At 44.7% G+C, this 19681-nt stretch overlaps 1 protein-coding gene across 1 annotated transcript in view; it reads right to left on the reverse strand.

The window, feature by feature from the left end:
• Nucleotides 1-3806: 3806 nt before the first annotated feature.
• The window catches only part of LOC104624045 (cadherin EGF LAG seven-pass G-type receptor 1-like), a gene marked incomplete at its 5' end in the record, with an annotated part of 31974 nt that continues 16099 nt past the window's right edge, over nucleotides 3807-19681 (reverse strand). Inside the window, 4 exons of the mRNA XM_010291305.1 lie at nucleotides 3807-4042; nucleotides 4517-4572; nucleotides 4973-5176; nucleotides 5414-5579. Coding sequence (XP_010289607.1) covers nucleotides 3807-4042; nucleotides 4517-4572; nucleotides 4973-5176; nucleotides 5414-5579 — 662 coding nt within the window. The remainder of the gene's footprint in view (nucleotides 4043-4516; nucleotides 4573-4972; nucleotides 5177-5413; nucleotides 5580-19681) is intronic.

A 19681-nucleotide genomic window follows, 5' to 3' on the forward strand; every position in this document is an offset into this window, starting at 1 on the left:
TTAACTATTAGCAAATTTGACATATTCAAAAAAAGGAAAAAGAAGTTGCTGAAAGGCCAATAATTCATATACTTCATGAATTTGCTGGCTCTGTGAGATCCAACAGATTAACTCAGCAAGTCAAAAGTCCTTCTGCATGAGTCAGGATTTGATTCAGAAACTGATTTTTTAAGACTGCTAATGCACTCATCACCACCTCAAAGCACTACTAAATCACTGTCTGCTCACTGTAATTTGGGCCAAATATAAGAACAAGGCAATAAGTTAATGTCTTTTAATAACACCATAGTTTATGTCACTGCCTTAAAAAGCTCTATGGAGTTTTAAACTTTTTAAACATGCCATGGAAAACAGACTGACCTAAAGCCACAGAGAAACAACAAAACAAACTCTTCTGTGAGCTGTGGCTACAGTCTTTTGTCTTCTGCATTTGGGTACACATAAGGATCCTTCTCCTAGATCGCCATCCACATCCAATGGGAAAGAGAAAAGTCCCACGAGGGGTGCACCGGGAACTCAGCTAACAAGAGCTATGTTAGCACTGGCAGTATCAGCAGAAGCACAGGGAGGAAGTTTAGGAGAGTATTTGGAATCCAAATTCATGGGAGAGAGGTTTTTGGTTTATTTTAACTGCAGTCCACTAGTGCATGCCACCTACCCTGAGGGAAATCATAGCCAAGATAACGCACCCGTATTTTCCATAGGGTCAGCTCACAGGGCTCAAGTAGGAAAACTCTACTGACCTCAGCAAATTTGCAAGAGGATTATAGAAGTCCCTCATCTTCGTGATGCTGTGACTTAGGTAACTGAAGTGAATTGTTTGAGCCAAGCCAGAAAACGTAACGTACTTTCTGTAGTGAAAACAACTCCAAGAAGTAGGTATTTTAGGCAGTGAAATTACACCTGCCATTGCACGTGATTTGGAGGAAATAAATACACAACTCATCCACTAAAAAAGTCTTTGCATCATTTCTGAAGCACAGGTACCAGGTATAGATGGAAAAAATCCACCCCAGATGGGGCAGATCTGGCTCCTGGTTGCCCTCTCTTCACACCATCCCTGAACTGTATCTGAGAAGAGAAGCACTACAAACAGTTATCAATCACAGATTATTTGAATTATGCTCAGCCCAAGGAAATTGCATTCCAAAAAAGACAAACCCCACCCCAACAGGGAAAGGAGACCCCGTGTTTCAGGGCAGCTCTGCCGGATGCACAGCTCCACATCTACTCTGCAGCCAAAGCCTCAGTGACCACCAACCCCACTCCTCTGCCTTCCTACCTGTGCAGTGAAAGACTCAACCTCTCCTCAATGTATCTCCTGATTAGAAGGCATATTCCATCAATGCACTTTTAAAAAAGTAATTCTACCCTAAGGAAGGATTGTGTCTACTATGTTTGTTTGCTTGCTTTTTCATATAGTCGCCACTGGCAATGTCACTTGAAGTGCAGGTACCAAAAGCAAGCCGTGCCTCCGATCTGTCCAACAACCTATGATGCGGGTATAAAATATAATTATGAAAAACAAAAGAACTCATTGATTCCCTCAAGCAATCGCACAAAAAATCTCCACCTAAATAAAAAAATAAAATTGCCAGGACCTCAAATACCTTTCCACCAGTAAGCCACAGTACAGAACAGAGCCTGGGAACCTCCCGCAATAACAACAGCCAGCAGGACAATTTGGCCTTTTTAAAGGAAAAAGGACATTCTGAAGATTAAAAGCTTGACATGGAAAAGTCTGAGTTCCCCCTACCCCAACTACCTTTGTGGGAGAGGCTGGTTCCCAAACCCTTCAAAATGAGACCGTAAATCTTCTACTTTTTATGTGTACTCACGTAGTATCTGTGTCATTATTACGCAGAACGGTAGCTGCTTAAGCACTGCCTAAATGCACTGCATTGCCCAAGAGAAAAGTCAGAGCCAGCCGCAGCCCCAAGGTGTCTACACGTGTTTGAAATCCTTAATGAAGCTGCCAGACAGCGCAGAGAAGACTGACAGATGTTCCTGGTGGCATAGCAAGAATGGTTAATCCGACAGGGAGACAAATATGCGAGACATGGAAACCTAATGATATCACTGTCCAAGCGACCTCAGCATTCTAGATGTGCAAATTGCTGCAAGACTATGCCTTTCACCAAAGTAACGATTCCAGTAAGAATATATCTCAACAGAGGAAAATGTTACAAAATACCCAGGCAGGCGAAATCCATACGAAAAGAGGACAAGCGACAGGGTCTATCCTGCTTACCAAAATTAGTCCGCCCTTATAAAAATTGATTGAAAATGGCAAAAATCAGTTTGTTATAATAAACTCTAGCACCCTGTGGGAAAGGAAGTCAAACTGTTGATCTGGTCTTGCAAACCTTTTCCTCTCCAGGCAGTTAGAGTGAAGTTAATGAAATTGCTCAAGGAAGAGAGGACAGCTCACCCAGGGAAGAGTTTGCAGTGTCAGTGCCCAGAGAGATGTTTATGAGGGATAGATGGTATTTTTAGACCTGAAAATTATTATAATAAACTTTTGTGTCTCTATGCTCTACAGTGAGTTGACCTGTTTATAGCTGAAAACTGTTTTACCACTTGCAACCAAATTACAGGTATTCTAGTATTTCAGGCAGAAACAGTGGCGGCCATCATTGCTAGCCACACTGAATGATGACAAATATCCCTGCAAATTTATCCTCATTAGCGCTGTTCTAAATTGTCTATTTGCAACAGTCTCTTTGCTGACACTTTCTTGAAGCAATTTATTCTGAGAGTCAGCATTGGAGAGTCCACTTTCTGTGATGATGTGTGATGGCATGACTAATTATAAGCTGTTGGTATCTACATGGGAACCAAAAGAGCCCCATCAAAAAGTGAAATTAAACTAGTATTTACGTCTCACAGCAGAAAGACCACTCAACCGCAATTCAGCAAGATTATAAACAGTTCTAAGACACTTCTATGCATAGGCGAAAGGTTTTTCACAGGAGGGATTTCCTCTAATGCAGAGAAAGTTACTAACGTAAAAGCGATACTGCCTAATATCTACTATTTTAATTTTGATAATACAACATTTGGATATTTTGGGTGCTCTTTCAATTAAACTATATTTTTCTAATTTAGAATTTTTCTGATTTATCATTTCATATATAGTAGTTAGCATTTGGATGCCAGTATCTTATCAAGCTCCTAGTCCAGAGCGATGTGATATTATAGGAACTAGAAGGTGCACATAGCCAGTATTATGATGTTTGTAACACAGTAGAAGAGTTGCTTTCTCTTCAAGGGGAAGAGGTGGGGGATTTCTGTCTTGAAAACGGTACAGATGTTAAAAAATAACAGGAAAGGAACAAAATATTATATAAGTCAAAACACTTCACAAAAGTTTCATCACCGAGTACTGCGATTCTGAAGGCTGTAAGGCATAGCACCCCAGACACCTTGAATCAATTTGATACGCTTATGCCCAAGGAACAGACATTATGCCGGACAGGCTGCAGTCACTCACACTAGCACCAAATCCTGCTCACCTCCCCGCTGGGAAGAGACCCATGGAACCAGGCAGCACACCCTGCGTGACTAAGGCTCATAGGAGCCGGTCGTAGTGAAGCGACGGACTTCACTGTAACGTGAGCAAATGTAGAGATGCATTCTACAGCTAAACCACATAAGACACACGGTATGATGCTAGGTAACCAAAATGTACGGCCAGAGGATAGGAGACAGGTTGTTCAGGAAAAGAAAAGGCTAATGGGATTCTTGGCTGCACTAAAAAGAACCCTTTATGCCACAGAACAAGCCCCAGTGAAACTGTATCTGGCCTATCGTCTCCGTTCGGGGCTGTAATCCCGCAGCGGCACACAGCCCCCACTTGCTGCAACACCCCGACCGCCCCTGCCGCAGGTTTGCCGTGGGACATCCCTCCTGGCAGCACCCCTCAAGCTCTGCGACTGCAGCTCCCGACTTGGCGCAAGGAGAGCATCTTCAAAAACCCACATTGTTGGCCCCCGCTGAATCATACCCAGTTTGGGAACTTCCCACAGAAGCAAATGGGGAACTGAGGAAAAAAACTGGATACAGGTTTAACTGCATTCACTCCCATGGTTTTGTTCCTGACACCATCCAAAAGGGACTGGCTGTTCACCCCCTTCCTGGGACCAGGAGCCAACACAGCATTCCACTGCTGCCCCTTCTCCTCCTCTGAACCAAGGTGGATTCCAATGGTGGCAGCGAGCTGCCATCTTCCCACTGTAAGGGCTGAGGGTCTGCTCAGAGGCATCACCCAGATTTTCAACACAGGCCGGCAGTAATTTATTGGGTGAAAACTGCACAGGTGCCAGTGTATTTTCCACATAAGCTTTAAAAGAATAAAGGCAGTGAAGACCTGAACTCCGGGGATATATTAAGAGTGGTAAGAAGCAAAGACCGCTCCCGAAATCCTCAGCAGAGCTCAGAGGGAGCGTCTGAAGCAGACAGGAGGGGGGCAGAGCCCCAGCAAGGGGGGGCAATCCCAGCACTTAACAACCCATACACTTCCCCTTCAGCCAGGGCAGCACTCGGGAGCCCCGCTCCTGGTTGAACTCACGCCTGGAACGAAATGTTTTAAGTAATTCAAGTAAATAATCATGCCGTATGGAATAGATACATATGGTCTACAGATACAACCTCATCTGAAAATGAAGTCATTAAAGTAATGTAACAGTGAATGTAAGACAAGGTATATTTACAATGGTAAACGAAGCAGTATTATCGTGTCTTCAGTGCTCTGGCCTCGATTTCTGTTATACAATGACATATCTTTTTGCAGCAGATAGGAACAAAATAAAAAAAGTCCCAACTGAGAACACGCTCCCACAGGCAGGTGACTGCAATCTTTCAGGCTAAAACACATTTATTGTGAGATCCTGGAGAAACTTATAGTTCATCCACGGTTTTGTTGCTGTGACTACACAAGGTCTTGAGCTCCTTTTCTGTAAGTTCAGCCTACCTCAGGGCATTCAACACGTTAATTCTGCTGGGGCCAGATGAGTGACGCCCTAGAGAAGATACGATCTGGCTACTACTGATGAAAGACTCATTAAAATTTTCTTGCTGTGGACACACAAGCGCAAGAACAATATGAGTGACCTTATACCTCTGCAAACGGTCAACCACCAAATCCCCACTGCCGTGCACGACCCTTGTACCAGAGCTAGAGAAAACAAATTTAATGAGACCGTAGCTGCAAGGAAATACTCCTGAAACTTAAAAACCTTCCAACGTTTCCCTCATTGCGAGGCAGAGGGATTTGCTTTCCTGCAGAACAAGCCTCCGCTTCATCTGCCTTGTATCAGATAACCTTTTACATCCCGATTCCCTGAGTTTTGTCTTCTCCGGGAGCTGTGAAAATTCCTCCAGCGCAGTGGCTGCGGTCAAAGATCGCATTTACAAGCGGAGCGCGATGCCGCCGGTAGCCACAGTAACCAGGCCCCCCGCGCCCCGCCGGCCCCTCCGGTTGATCAGTAACTCGGGGACAATGGCACGCACCCAGCGCGCCCGCCAGGTCCCTAACACCAGCCGTGAATGAGGGATGAAAGGCTGCAGCACGAAACAAACTTGGGAAAAGCGGACCAGGAAAATTGCCAAGCTGAAACTGCAGCTGGAGAGGCACCTGTAGCTGGTGTGAGTTGCCGTAAAGCAAATATTAAAGCAAATTTCTCCAAATGCTTTTATTATTTTTCCTAAAGGATTTTTGAATGAGCTTTTACAGCAATTTCTCACGTCGAGAATAACATGCAAGAGGAACTTCAGCCATGAAACTCTGAATTGGATCCAGATTTTGGTCCTCCTTAACTTTAGGGCTTTCAAGAAGAAAGGGCAGACAAAAAAATTGTTCATAACATTGTTTCAACCGCAGTTCACCTGTAGCAACTGCTTTGACAAGCACAACTCCTAGTCCGACCATGTTGTGCTGCTTTAAAAATCTATTACCAAACATATTTCAATTAGCCCAGGAATATTTCTTAAGTATTTAAAATCAGTGGATTATGTGAATGGAAAAACTGTTCCGTGAAAGCAGTAAGCCAGCGCCTGCTGCAGCATCCCAAGAGCAAGAGGAGGCAGACACTGGGCGAGCACGGCTGTGTGCTGAAATGACAAAACCCATCTCTCACTATCGAAGGTCTTGCGGCCTTGGTGACCCTCCTGTGGGTTTTCCTCACCTGACGAGACCCCGTGGACTTGCTCCAGGATACAACCTGACACCTAGGCAAGGATGGACAACCAGGAAACGCAGTGTCGAGCACTTATCACCCTCCTCCAGGCTGCCAAGGCAGCACAGGGACATGAAGTAGACATGGCAGTGCAGTAGGAACTGTAGGGTGAAAGAGCGGGGGCTGACAACCTCTCTGTAGGCATTTCAGGGGTTCCTAGTCTCGCCTGCCCTGGTTCAGCCCCGAGGACTGGCTGACAGAAGTTAGACTGTATCCTCTAGACTAGCTTCATCTGGAAGGAGACCAGCATTTGTGCACCCAAGCGACTGAACGATGCACATCCAAGTGGAGTAAGTGGGAATGACCAGCCGATCTGCTTCAAAAGCACGCTTGTGATCTGAACTAACAGTGGATGTGTCTACATTACCGTTTGAGACAGATTTAAACCACACCACAGTTTCTCCCAGTTCTCTGGATTCCATGGTGCAATATAAAAAACAGCCTCTGTTTCTCGCTCAGCCGGATTTTCCCATGCTCACAAACCCCAAAGTCACTATTTTGGAACTGATGAACTCTCATGCATGGGATGAAAGTAAAATAAATGGCTCCCAGGTCCTGCTCCTTTCAAGTCGATTGCAGAAGTCCCTTTGACTTCAGAGAGAACAATGCAAACAATAATAGGTTCTCATTAGGCCCTGTTCCCAGCGGGGCTTTGGGTACTTCCAGAAATAACAAGATCTTCCCAAAGGTCTCTTTCTTTGTCTCTTTCTTTAATCCCAACAGGATTGGAATTTGGGGTTAATTTTGTTGCAGGAGTAGGCATTGAAATCCAGTGCAGCTCACATCAACACCTCTCATTCTGCCACCCTCTCCATATGTCTCAGGATTAGACCTTTCTTGTTGGGCAGCCAGGTAAAAAAGTGAGTTTCTAACAGATGGCTCTGGGCTAGCCACGAGTTTAGTTTTCATCTAATTAATATTCCTTGCGTGTGCATGTGTTATGGAAGAATTGGAAGTAAGTGTACGGAATAAGGTACATCCAGAGACTCCAAACACTGAAAGATGTAATTACCAGGAGACTTCTACAACCTCACCCCATCCCCTCTGCTTATTTCATTCCTAGCTTAATTGTCTTCCGATCTTTTCCCAGATTGTTCAGCATGTATTTGATTTTCCCTTACAGTGAAGACCCTATCCTAGAAACATGTGCCTCCTCATCTTGTTTTGGTAAACAGAAATGTAACACAGAGATGACATCTATATATAAAAAACCACACTGATTAAATGCTATACTTCTAGATTTAGTATAAAAATAATTCGTTCATTTTCTCAATTCTCTCTTTTTTTATCCACACACAGTTCTGTCCAGACCCAAACACACCAGTAATATATGTGGATCTGCCGGCTCTGGGGAGAACAGTGAAGTCCCCACCTTTTTTAGGTCTTTTCAGGCAAAAGACTGAACACGGACAAGGACAGATTTCCCCGGCTGTGCTTTTCAAGCCTGCTCAGAGCCAGTCATTCAGGGCTCAGTTTGAGTATCTTCCTCGAATCTTTTCCTATTAAACTAGGGAATCAAGCTGTGATCCTGGTTTAGACCTAAAAAAAACCCCAGAGGTTTGCAATAGCAATAAATTGGAACTTAATTCCCATTGAGCCATTTCTTGTAGAAAGTAATTAAAATAAGCATTGACACACAAACAGCACTCCAGAGTTCTATTGTTTTACAAGTGACAGAAATCTGCATTTAGACAATGAAATAGGCTCTTCAATTTAAAGGGTCCCTTACTTAAGAAAGGGACTACAAAGGTGCATCTTGCAACCTACTTTTCCTGAAGAATGTCTGTGAGGAGGTTTCAATCACTATGACAACCTCTTTTTAATGCCAATGGTTTTCTAGCCCAGACAACTCTTTCCTGAGAAAGGGCATGTTTCAAGGCTCTGCCAAAACTGTGGTTAAAAGCCGTACTGACAAGAAGATAATCTATGAGGTTACTGTTTTGGCAAACATCAGCTTTCGAAAAAACCCAGGAATTTTGCATTATTGCTGGCCAAAAAGATTGCTGCTGTAAAGGGAAAAAACAATAGAGAGAATAAGAAAAAAACCCCAACAATCTGCCATAAGCATCACTTGTGTAAAACACTGGCGTTCTGGGGTCTAACGGTTTTGGTACCTCAGAAGTCCACAAACCTATGAAGATGCATTGTATGGGGACAGATAAGGAGAACTGCAGTATCCTCTCCAAATTTGCATTTTTTTTCAATCCACAATAAAGATCCTTTAACATTTGTCAGCCTTTATCTGCTAAATCTCTGCTACATCTCCATCAACAAAATCAAACACAACTATTTCTCACAAGTCATATTTACAGAGCATTTCTTGTGCTATATTGCCATCTCTCTCTAGAATAAGCAAATAAAGGGTTTCCCTTTCACCAGCGATTTGATGTTATTCCTTAAGAATTACCTCATGGGGAATACGATAAAAGAGACTCTTCAATATTCACAGCGCAGTTCCAACGCGGTGTCAATTCAGAGGCACATCAGCACAGCCCCATATGGGCTTTGCATCCCCGCTGGATGGTTTGCAGCCATGTGGCCGTCCGGTTTTCCCTTTCAGTGAGGATTTGCACCCACCCAGGTTCCAGCAAGCTCATTTTCTGCTCTGATTTCTGACCCATTACTACTTTCATGGGGAAACAAATCAACACAGGTTATGTGGCACAGCTAACACAGCTCATAGTAAATCAGTGGCAGATGCTGGAGTGCAAAATGAGGATTTTGGAGCCTCACCCTGTACAAACGGTCTTGCTACCCAGAGCTCAAGGGCAGCCTGCTGCAGGGGTGGCAGATCGTCATGGGAAGAAACAGGCAGAGAACAGTTTTGCAATCGTAGCCGGCACAAAAGCCCTAGCAGCTGTTGCTATTGAATGTGAGGGATGGAAAGGCTATACACACACTCAACCAACCGCCTGCGTTGGCAGCCGTAACAGCATGTTGCAAGAATTGTTCGCTTTTACCGCAGTGTTCTTCACGCGTGTAGGTATGCACACAAGAAAGAGGGTTTCAATGTTATACAATAACAATACAGTGGTATAAAATATACAATAATTAAAAGAAAGGAGGTAATTTTATGTAAGACATGCCTGAGTAGAATGTACTCCTGCAGGGTAGCCTTTGACTTGCTAAGAGTACAACTACTGTACTGAGCCTTCTCCCCTAGAAGCAGCATGTACATTGTAAAAAAAAAAAAAAGAGAGAGAGAGAGAGAGAGATGTTACAATAAAAAAACACAACAAATAAAGGGGTTGGGGAAACACCTTTGGTTCTGGAAGAATTCACATAAACCTGCATACCCGTGCCTGTGACTCTCACTAGGATCTGTTGCTTCAGAAAGCGATTGAAAGGGTCAAACTAATACAAGATCTTGTCTCATGCTACTCACTATTTATGGGTTAAAATATCAGAAGAATAGTGGATCTCTCAATATTTTGACCTCAAAAATAGTTGCAGTGATATACTGGTCACATACAGACACACAGTAAACATGAAAAATGTTGCAATATAAGGATATTTATAGACCTCTCGGAGTATATGAACCACCAAATAACTGGTAATACTTGTGTCTCTGCCATGCTATCATCAGAGAAAAACTAAGCTCTGAAATGTTCAGCCAAGGGATCTGAGGAATTTTTCTAGAAAACATTTATGAATACTTATACATTTGGCTAATGAAAAAAAGCTTTGTCAGAAAAATTACATCAGTAAAGGGACCGGCAGCCAGATCCCACTTTGAGACACATCACCCAGTTAAGGCTGTATGTCCACAGCCTCCCCAGACCGAGCAAAAAGGCCCTTTAGTGAGGACCTCTGGGAGCAGGCAGGACTTGCCGACGGGGCAGGACTGGCGATGCTGCTCTGCTGAATTACGAGAGTGACAAATTCCTTTCCAGAAATGCAGCCTCTTGCTCCGAGGGCAGCAGAGCTATGCGAGCATACATTTAGCCCTGGGCTATCTATAGCTTCTGTACATAGATGACATTGTCTCTCAGCTAAGACAAAGGCTGGTCCTTGTCTAGTCCTTCAGAACAGATGCTGGCCAAGCTGGGAGTAGCTTAACAGTGACAAACTCATGCATCTATCAAAGTCAACGGAGGCACAGGTGCAGAAAGTCAGGCACAGCCCCACCGATCTGCTGACAGTGATGGAAAAAAATCAGCCCAGAAGGCAACACCTCCCAATCTAAAGCTGAAGACACAGGTCAATCAATCCAGAAAAGAGGAGAAAAGGCAAGAGAAGCCAAAAGTCATGAATTTTGTTGGCCACAGTGCCACCAACCAAGTTATTTCAACAAAATGTGTTCATGTTCAGAGATTTGTGTATGGATACTCCACCCACAGGGCACACAGCTCCACTGGCAACAAGGGTGTGCAGCTTTCCAGCTGGTCCTCTCAGCATCCTCCAGGAACATGTGGGAAAGCTGTGGTCACATACTCAGGGCAGCTGCTGGCAACGTACAGCTTTCGTAGATGTGAGCAGTTGGGGAACTGACAGAAACCACTCCAGTCCCCACTGCTCTACCCTGTAAACCAGCCTCTTGCAGGTACCACTTAGATGTTTCCCATCACAAGATACAACAGTACAACAGGTTTCAACACCCTCCACTTTCCTGGAGGGTGATCTCGACCTCTCCAGGAGCTGAGAGTGAAGAACAGTTCCTGGTTCTGCTGATATCACTACCTCCTCTGTCTCTGGGGGTTTGGCAACCTAGACAAGTTCCTCCTGAAATGATCTAAAATCCAGCTGTTGCAGATATTGGCATGAAGGACATCACTTCTACAGTGGAGGGCGTTTTAAATGACAGTATGAGAAACAGGGGTTGTTCAGCCTCCCAATTCCTGTTCGATTTGATAAGAAGGGTTTGGCTACACAACCTTCAGTGCAACTGATGACATTTCAGGCTCTTCTGCTCCACATGAACTATGGCAGTGCAAGATCCGAGATCCCCCAGAACAACGGGAGCTGTTCAGAGGAGAATGTGCAATGGAGAGGGCATCTCTTAGCAACACTGAGGAGGGAACTGGTGGCCATGGAGACCTGTTCCTCACAGCTCAACCACACAAGCAGCCTTGCAGATGTCTCCATCACAGCTTTGCACTGCTTAAGAAAAGATGCAGAGCCTCATCTGGACTGTCCAGGGTCCACAGTTTTGCACTATTTTAATGATCTATCAACCTGGCAGTGCTTAACATCAGCAGAGATGTCCAGTTCAGCACCGATGACCCAGATGCCAGCAATACTGAGGGTTCAGCTAGCACTATTTGGTCAAAACCAAGTTTTATGATTCAGGTAAAGATGGAGGTAGCCCACAAGACTACAGGAGCTTTGCAGTAAGTTTCCATTAAAGCTGAGAAGACCCGAGTCACACTGCTGCCAGGTTTCCTCCTGAAGGCTTTTGGAGAGACGGTGATAATTGGTTTTAATATCCCAGACACTGATGTAGGGGAAGGTAGCTAGGCTGTAACTCTGGAGCACAGAGCTAGCACTGCTCAGTTTAAACAAAATAGGGTCTCTTTGTGAGCCCTGCCTGAGGTGGTCAGCATCTAACAAAAGACCACTGACAGTCCTTTGGCACGATCTCAAGCAATTTGAACTTTCCACAGCTTTTGCAGTAATACAGTTCACTTAAAGCTGACACAGGCAGGAACTTTCCAGTAATCCTCATGTTAGCTCTTATGCTGGGTTAATAATTCCCTGTTCAATCAGCTGTGACCGAGACACCATCAGTAAGATTGTGGTTAAGTCTCATCTGCTAAAAGTGGAGTCAAAAACATACACAGAAAACTTAAAAAAATTACATAAAGCAAATGCTCTATCATACCTGCGTGCAAGGAACAGCAGAGTTGCTGCCTTTTTTCATTTCATTATAGTGATTTATAACCCAAAATGGGTTATAAAATGGGACCAAGACCGAGACCCTATGCTCTACAACATAAAGACAAGAAAAACAGCAAACACTCCTTTTGATGTCCTTTGAATAATGTTGCTGAAGTTTTTCTGTTTTGGTTTTTTTTTTTTTTTAACCGATTAAAATAGAGACAAATATAAACATAATACCTAAAAGTGATATGCATCCAATGTTGCCAGCCTCGAAACAAGTTTGGAGCTCCCATTTTGGGTAAAGCTGTTCTCTGATGGGCTGGTGACAGAGCCCCTGTGAAAAAGCCTCTCCCCCACCACCACAAGGCTCCCACAGACCTGAACTCCTTATGCTATCTAGATAATATTCTCACTGCTTTGATCTTTTTTTGAAGCCTACACAAATCTTCTTTCCTGAACTGATTTTGGCTTAGTAAAGAAATTCAGCATGTTCTGACTTTAGTGGAAAGTGTTCCTGTAAAAAAATCCGGCCACATACACTTACCCTGGTCTTTCTATCACAAGGGGTTCAGCAAAGGGTCTAAGGAACCAGGCAGCTGTACCTGTCTCACCTCAAAGCAAAATTTCCAACCAGGAAGGCAGCACTAATTTTTAAAGGAAAATACAGAGATTTACCTTAGTGATTCAAAGGCAATTCATATAGCAATTAAAGTATCAGGTTCAGAAGTACAACCAATGTGGTTATAATAGCAAAAGTATCCAGACAAATAAATAAACTGGCAAACGGAGCGAAATGTTTAGTTTGAGTCAAGATCTTCCCATAGGGATAAGAGACACACGATGGTCCCTGCTCCCAGCGCGGCTGCTGGCGCAGGGGTCATCCCAGCAGGTGGGATGACACACTGGCTTAAGGCAAGCAGAGACCCTGAAGTCACGGGTATCACCCTCCCTCCCCTTCTCCTGGTTGTTTCCACAACCAGCAATTAACTGGAGACAGGCCCGAATTGAATCAAAAGTCAAATGGGAAGAAACATCTTAATTTGACAAGAAACCCAGCCCAGGCCACGGCTACCCTATATCACCCGCAGCATGGGGAAGAGAGCAAATCCTGCTCAGCACAGCTCTCCTGCCCACGTTTGTGTTGGCAATCTGCAGGCTAAAAGGCTGCCAATAAATACAAATAAAAATGTAAAAATACATTTGCTGCACCTGGTTCTTTATTCTTCTCTGAAATGTATGACTAAGCTTTGCTCTAACATTAGTGGGGAGGCAATATAGCTACTATTTGTGTATTGAAATGGGTATTAGCTGTATCCAAAACACCTCAGTTAGAGGGATGAGCAAAGAGAATAACAAAAAACTAGATGGGGCACCCTGCTGCTTTTCAGACAGTAGTCAGCAGCCACCAGCTGCAGCCATCCAGGGGTGGGTGTTTCTATGGCTGCAGCTTTGCAAGTTTTGCAAAGGAGTTTTAAAGAATGGTGTAAACACAGTAAAAATTTTGCAGGAAAAAAACGAAGCTCAAAGCATCTGAGAACACTGCAGACAGTTACCATCTCTGTAATTTGCCCTTTCCGTGGAAATGGCTTGGGCATAAATACACCCATTTACAGCAGGATGCTTTCATTTACACCCTCCTGGGCTAGTCAGGCACATCTGGAGAAATCATCTTCACAGTACTAGGAGCACTCCTTGTAGGATGGGAAGACAGATGGCTAAGGCAAGGCATGACAAGGAAATACAAAGTCACAACAAAAAGGGGAACAAAGAACAAATAATCCCTGTTCCTCACAACAGGAAAACTGAAGATCACCCAGTGAAATGATAAGGCAACTGTTTTAACAGAAAACAATTTCTGCAAGTCTGTGCATCTGAACGGTGAGGACTATGTTCAGGCATTGGGGAAAGCAGAAACCTCAGAGAGGGATTAAACAAACTGAGAGATGAGGGGGCCATAGACTCGCCCCACGGTGAGTCAACACCATGATCCGAGGAAAGCCTGTAGCCCCAAAAGCCGTTAAACACCTGCCTGCTGGGAGCTGGGACAGTGCAAGAAGGGAAGGACCAGCCTGTACTTGTCCTGTTTAAAAAAAATTTGTTACTAGGCAGAGCTAGAGTGCGGATATTGGCTTAGACATCCCTTTGGTCTCACATAATTTAGCAGGTCTGAGAGGTGATGCTTATGGTAGTAAATAAAACAAGGCGCCGCATATGATCACCTGCAGCAGCAACGTCAGCACTGGGCCTGGTGCAGTTTTTGGCCGGTGCAGCAGCGCCCTGCCAAGCTGGCTCGCTCGCAGGGACGGATCCTGGCCGCACCGGGATGGGACGGAGCAGAGGGAGCCGTGCTGGCCCAGCCAGGTGCTGCCATTTAGCCTCCGGGGCAGGCAAGCATCCCTGCCTTGCTTAATGAGCCTCTGTAAACATCAGCAGGGCAGGTCTTTTCTAACTTTAAATTACTTAAACATGCAAAACAGTGGTTAGAATCATCCAGACTATTTTCTGCTATCTGTGTGGCAGTTGGGCTCATTGATCTCACACATCAATAAAAGGGCCACTTAGGCTAATTGGAGTGTATACCTTAATTACCTACACATGGCTCTGAATCAGGCAGCCCAGCTAAATCCCAGTCCCCGTGCGGCCTCCTATTCCCGAGGTGAGCCATGCCAGGAGATCCTCTTTCACTGTTTACCTGCCTCTCCTTCAGACACACTTCTCCTGAAACAGAAGGAAGTCAGTGTACTTTTTGACTAACAAACACATCCAAAAGGGGTGTGTTGCACCTCACAGAAATCGTAACTCTCTCACAGAGCAGGATACACCCAAAAAACTTCTCCGGCAAGCACCAGCTTTTCCCAGAGGCTGGTTTTGTGCACATTATATTCAAGACGATGTTTTGAGACTGCTCCTGTCTGCAGAGATCAGTGTGAGGGAGCCTCAGGGCCCCTTCCCGCCGAGCGCAGCCCTCGGGCCCCTGCGGCAGCTCCCGGCCACCACGCCGGCTCTGCGTCTGCAAGAGCTCTCATCTGCAGATCAAACCAGGTTCTCCTCCCAGGGCTTCGCAGCTGGGTCTGCCTTCCAGTTCACCTCTTAAGGAGGGTTTCTTGTGCAGGAGGAAAGCGTTCCTGACTGGATTTCTTCTGATAAACCCCGGGGTGAGGAACAGAGTAGTGCTGGTGTCCATCTGGCCACACTCTCTCTGCCTCCACCTGGCTCCTCCAAGTCCATTAAGACCTGTGACTTCATGCCACAAGGGAGGTGGAGATCTCAGCCTGTGGTGAATATCTGCAACGCAATGACGCCCGAGAGAAGAGTAAGAGGGAGGACGGTTTCAAATGAAAACACAGCGCAGGAGACATGAAAGCAGCTTTCCTCGTCACGCTACACAAGCCTGGCTTCAGGGAGGCAACTGTCACGCTTTCTAAACCAAACCGATGAATCACTACAGGCCGCTTAGCCCAGCACTACCTATTGTGCAAAGGCCTCCGTACAGGTTTCCACACAAACAAGTGTTCTGAGCTTTTCTGGTCACCTTTGATGATGGAGATGGCAAAAGGGAACCCCGGGTGCAAGGACGGAAGTTTATCCTCAGTGGCTGCCTCGCAGTGTCCCTGCCCGGGGCCCTGGGGAACCAGAGATCAGCCAAGCACAGCCACCTTCTGCTCTGACTATGGCTGACAGGGACTTTACAGGGTGTCTTCAACAGCTCTGAAGAGCAGCAAACCAAAGGGAGATAATGATTTCACGACCATGAGCACCCATTGCCCAACTCCAAGCAATTTTATACACACAAACCATGGCATGAGCCTGATTCTGATGAGTCACCCTGTTTAGTTTGACTCGTCTCCTCTGCTCCTCACCAAGCGCAAGCCAGTACAGGCCAAATCCTACCCTGTTGATACAGTTTCATGAAAGCAATTACAGCAAACTGCTTCTCAGATTGTACAGCCTTTGGGCGCAGCTGACGAGCGCAGTGAGGGAACGCATGTGGACACATCCTGTACACGTGGTTTGTCTCCATCCAAGTTTTTTTCCCACCCTCTGTCTTGTCTAAAAACGCAGATTTCCAGCCCTGTGATTCTGAGGAGATGAAGTAGGAGGAAAGAGAAAAGGGGAACAAGTGTGGACAAGGCTTGGAGTAGCTGTAGATAAGATGATGCCTGAAATCCCAGCAGCCTCCCTGGAGCCACCTCTCTCTTCCCGCTCTAGCAACGTGCCTACCTGCTCGGGCTGCATCCATCTTTGCAAAGACAGACAATTTTTTTGTTTTTCTAAGTGTAGCCAGAGTTATGAGTACAATCCTCTGAAGCCAGCAAGATTTCCTACAGTGTGAGAGAGGCCAGAGACCAGACTTTTCTATTCCCCCTCTTTGTTCGGAGCAGGAATTTGCAATCCAAATCCCAGCCACACCAGGGCAGGCAATGAGCCCAGCCGCTCTGAGTAAGAAGCATCTTAAAGAGTTCATGAGGCTGCTTGCCAAGGAGCTGCTGCGAGACAAGGTGAATAGAGCCTGAAAAAAAGTATGTATATAACACCATTAAGATCGCAAATAAAAAACCTGTCCTGCAATGCAATGGAATGTGATAGTTACCGACTGCTCCCCTATAGTTGCAAAGAGTCCTTGAAATATTAACAGGGTTATCAGCATTCACTTATCGGTTACAGTAGTGCCTAGATAATTCAAAGGACTGTGCCAGAGCTCAAATATATATACTTTCTCAAAGCAAAATTCTTACTACCACGGAATTTCTGACCTTTCTTAACAAAAACTTGGGTGTTTTTATTAACAAACCTAGAAAGGCAGCAATCTACAGGGAACGAAGAACTTAAGTTATTCAGCTGGTTATTTTTGCAGTCATTTATTACGATATCTTCTAGCGCTCTGTGTGTTTCCAAGACACATGTTTTTAAACATGTTTACTGAATCTCCTATGGTTTTGATGTTAGCACAACGCAGCTGCATTTTGCATCACAAAGTCTGCGGTAAGTTCAAGCTGTAGAACTTCTAGGTGGCAGAACTTCATACAAATGAAAGCTGGGAGGTTTGTACCCATAGAAGAGAGTGGCGAGTGCTGACACACTTGCCTACCTGGGTTAGGTGCTGAGTGTTGCACACAGAACACTGGAACAAATTCTTCCCTTAGTTTGAGTCAATGTGATCACTCAGGCTGAAGGGAGGGACAACGTTACCTTCTCGTATGTTGAAAGGACTTTCTAGAGTCTTTCTACCTTCCAGAAGGAACAAAACGCAAGCATAGGCAAACATATATAATCTCCTCCAAGAAGCAGCAGCAGAAAACCCACAAAGCCAATGGCAGAGCCTAAATCTGCCTAATTACTGCCTCCTCTTTTACACCATCCCTGGTACCTGTCCAACCATGCTGAACTGTTCCAGAACAAGGTAATAAAAATCCTACTCAAAAAAAAAAGCAACCAAAACTAATATTTTTCTTTAGGCTTTGGTTGCAAATACACAGCAGCCCTAAGCTAATCTAAGGGTGGCCTGCCACACTCCCTCTCCTCCTCTGCACTGGCACTCATTTCATACTGCACTGAACTGTTTCTTCACACTAAGTCAAAACTTTTTTGTTTGTTTGTTTTTATTGGTAGTTTGGCTTTTTATCAACTTTCATCTTCCCTTGCACTGTCTCTGATACTCGTTTGATGGACTGAGCTGTTTCTTCATGCTAAATCATAAGTTTGTTCTGGGTTTTTTTTAATGGCAGGTTAGCTTTTCAGCAACTTGGTACATGGAAACAGCCCAGCACAAGGTCATACAGGTGCTGGAAGGGAAGGACTGTAACAGCCAGAAGCAAGATGGGCCCAGGTTTGCTGCAACTTGCAGCCTGCGACATTTGTGAGTAACTTCCAGCCCCATTCATTTATCTGTTGAACCATGCTGCCTTGTGGATTCTTTATCTTCTTTTGATACCAAGTTTAGGAGAAGATAGCAATGCTGTTATCAACACACAACAACTTACACAAGCTCAGGCAGTTCAAAGGGCTAATTGCATTTACAATTTGTTAATATGTGTGTTTAATTTCTGCAGCAAAAAGAGAACAGGAAATAATTTTCCCACCAACAAGCTCAATTTTCTATTCAAGGAAGCTTCTCAAGGAAGTGTGTTGTATATACATAATACTACTTATAAAATATCAAGCGTTCATTAATTTATCAAGCTTCATCTTAAACCCAGCTACCCTTCTTTGGATCCCTTCACAGAGAGGTTGTTTCAGAAATTTGCTTCCCTAAAGGTTTCAAACTGCCTTCTAACATCCCACCTAAATTTACTGAGAGTCAGTTCACTTACATATTTTTTTCCTTTAAACTGCCCTGCTCTTAACTTTAGTTTCCATAAGTAGTTCAGACAGGTAGGCAGCAATTATAGTCCTCTTGGGTTTGATTTTGCAATATGAAAGATGTAATCTTCTACCATAAATGATACCTCCAGTGAAACAAATTCTCTGTTCCCCAACTTGTCCTCTTTACAATACAAATTAACTTTTCTTAACCAGGAACTATGAGAATTGTACAGAGACAAGATACTCACAGTGCCTTGTACAACAGCATGTAATACCTCACTTTCTTTAATAAACCCACCCCACTTAAACCCCTGTGGGGGAAGCCTCATGCACCAACGCAGTCTTCAGCTGGTCTGCTGCTTCCATCTTTCTGAACCAACTCAAACACATAGACAGTGGTTGGACAAGAAAAGTAAGTCACCCAAATAGTGTAATTTCAGAAAATTGAGTAATTTTCCATCCCAGTATTTGATAAGCCCTTTAAATACTACATTAAGTAGGTGGTGGAGGGCCCGTCTCCAAAGAGAGGGCAGCGTGGCACATCACACCCAGGCAACAATATATTGCTTTCTTGGGGGAGGCGGCAGCGTTGCCTCTCGACAAGCAGCAACACAAAAAATGCAAAAGGTGCACAAGGAAATGCAAGAGATGCCAAAACACCATCACATGGAGGCTAATCTGTTCCAAGAGATTTCATGACTCATAAATTATCGTAGAGAAAATTGAATGCTACGAAATGCCAAAGAACAGAAATGGAAAAGAAATTAAGATGTCTAATAAAGAACAAAAGTAGTGGCAGTTTCTTACTGTGGCATTATTAACTATTATGCTTTCCAAAAGTGATTAAATTACCCTGAGGCTCTAATGGATCAGCATCACATTTGCTAGAGGACCAGCTATCTGCTGTGACCTGGAGCCCCCAACCCAGGACCTGAGCATCTCCACAAGGTTGCCTATGCTTGTCAGCTTCTCCCACTGCACCACAAGGATGGAGCGGGTGTTCGACTGTGAAAAACCCGTCCCCAGGATGGACCACCAGCAAATTGGCCACTGAGTGCCAAGGAGGGATGGCACCGGTAACAAAACTAGTCAGAGCCTTGCTTGTCCTGGCCTGTATCAGCAATAGTGTGGCCAGCAGGGATAGGGAAGGCCCTCTGTAGTTGACACTTGTGAGGCCGCACCTCAAATACTGTGCTCAATTTTGGGCCCCTCACTACAAGAAAGACATCAAGGTGCTGGAGCGTGTCCAAAGAAGAGCAATGAAGCTGCTGAAATGTCTAGAGCACAAGTCTTATGAGAAGTGGCTGAGGGAACTGTGGGTA

This window comes from Phaethon lepturus, unplaced genomic scaffold (assembly GCF_000687285.1).
Source record: "Phaethon lepturus isolate BGI_N335 unplaced genomic scaffold, ASM68728v1 scaffold14607, whole genome shotgun sequence".
NCBI classification, from domain to species: Eukaryota; Metazoa; Chordata; class Aves; order Phaethontiformes; family Phaethontidae; genus Phaethon; species Phaethon lepturus.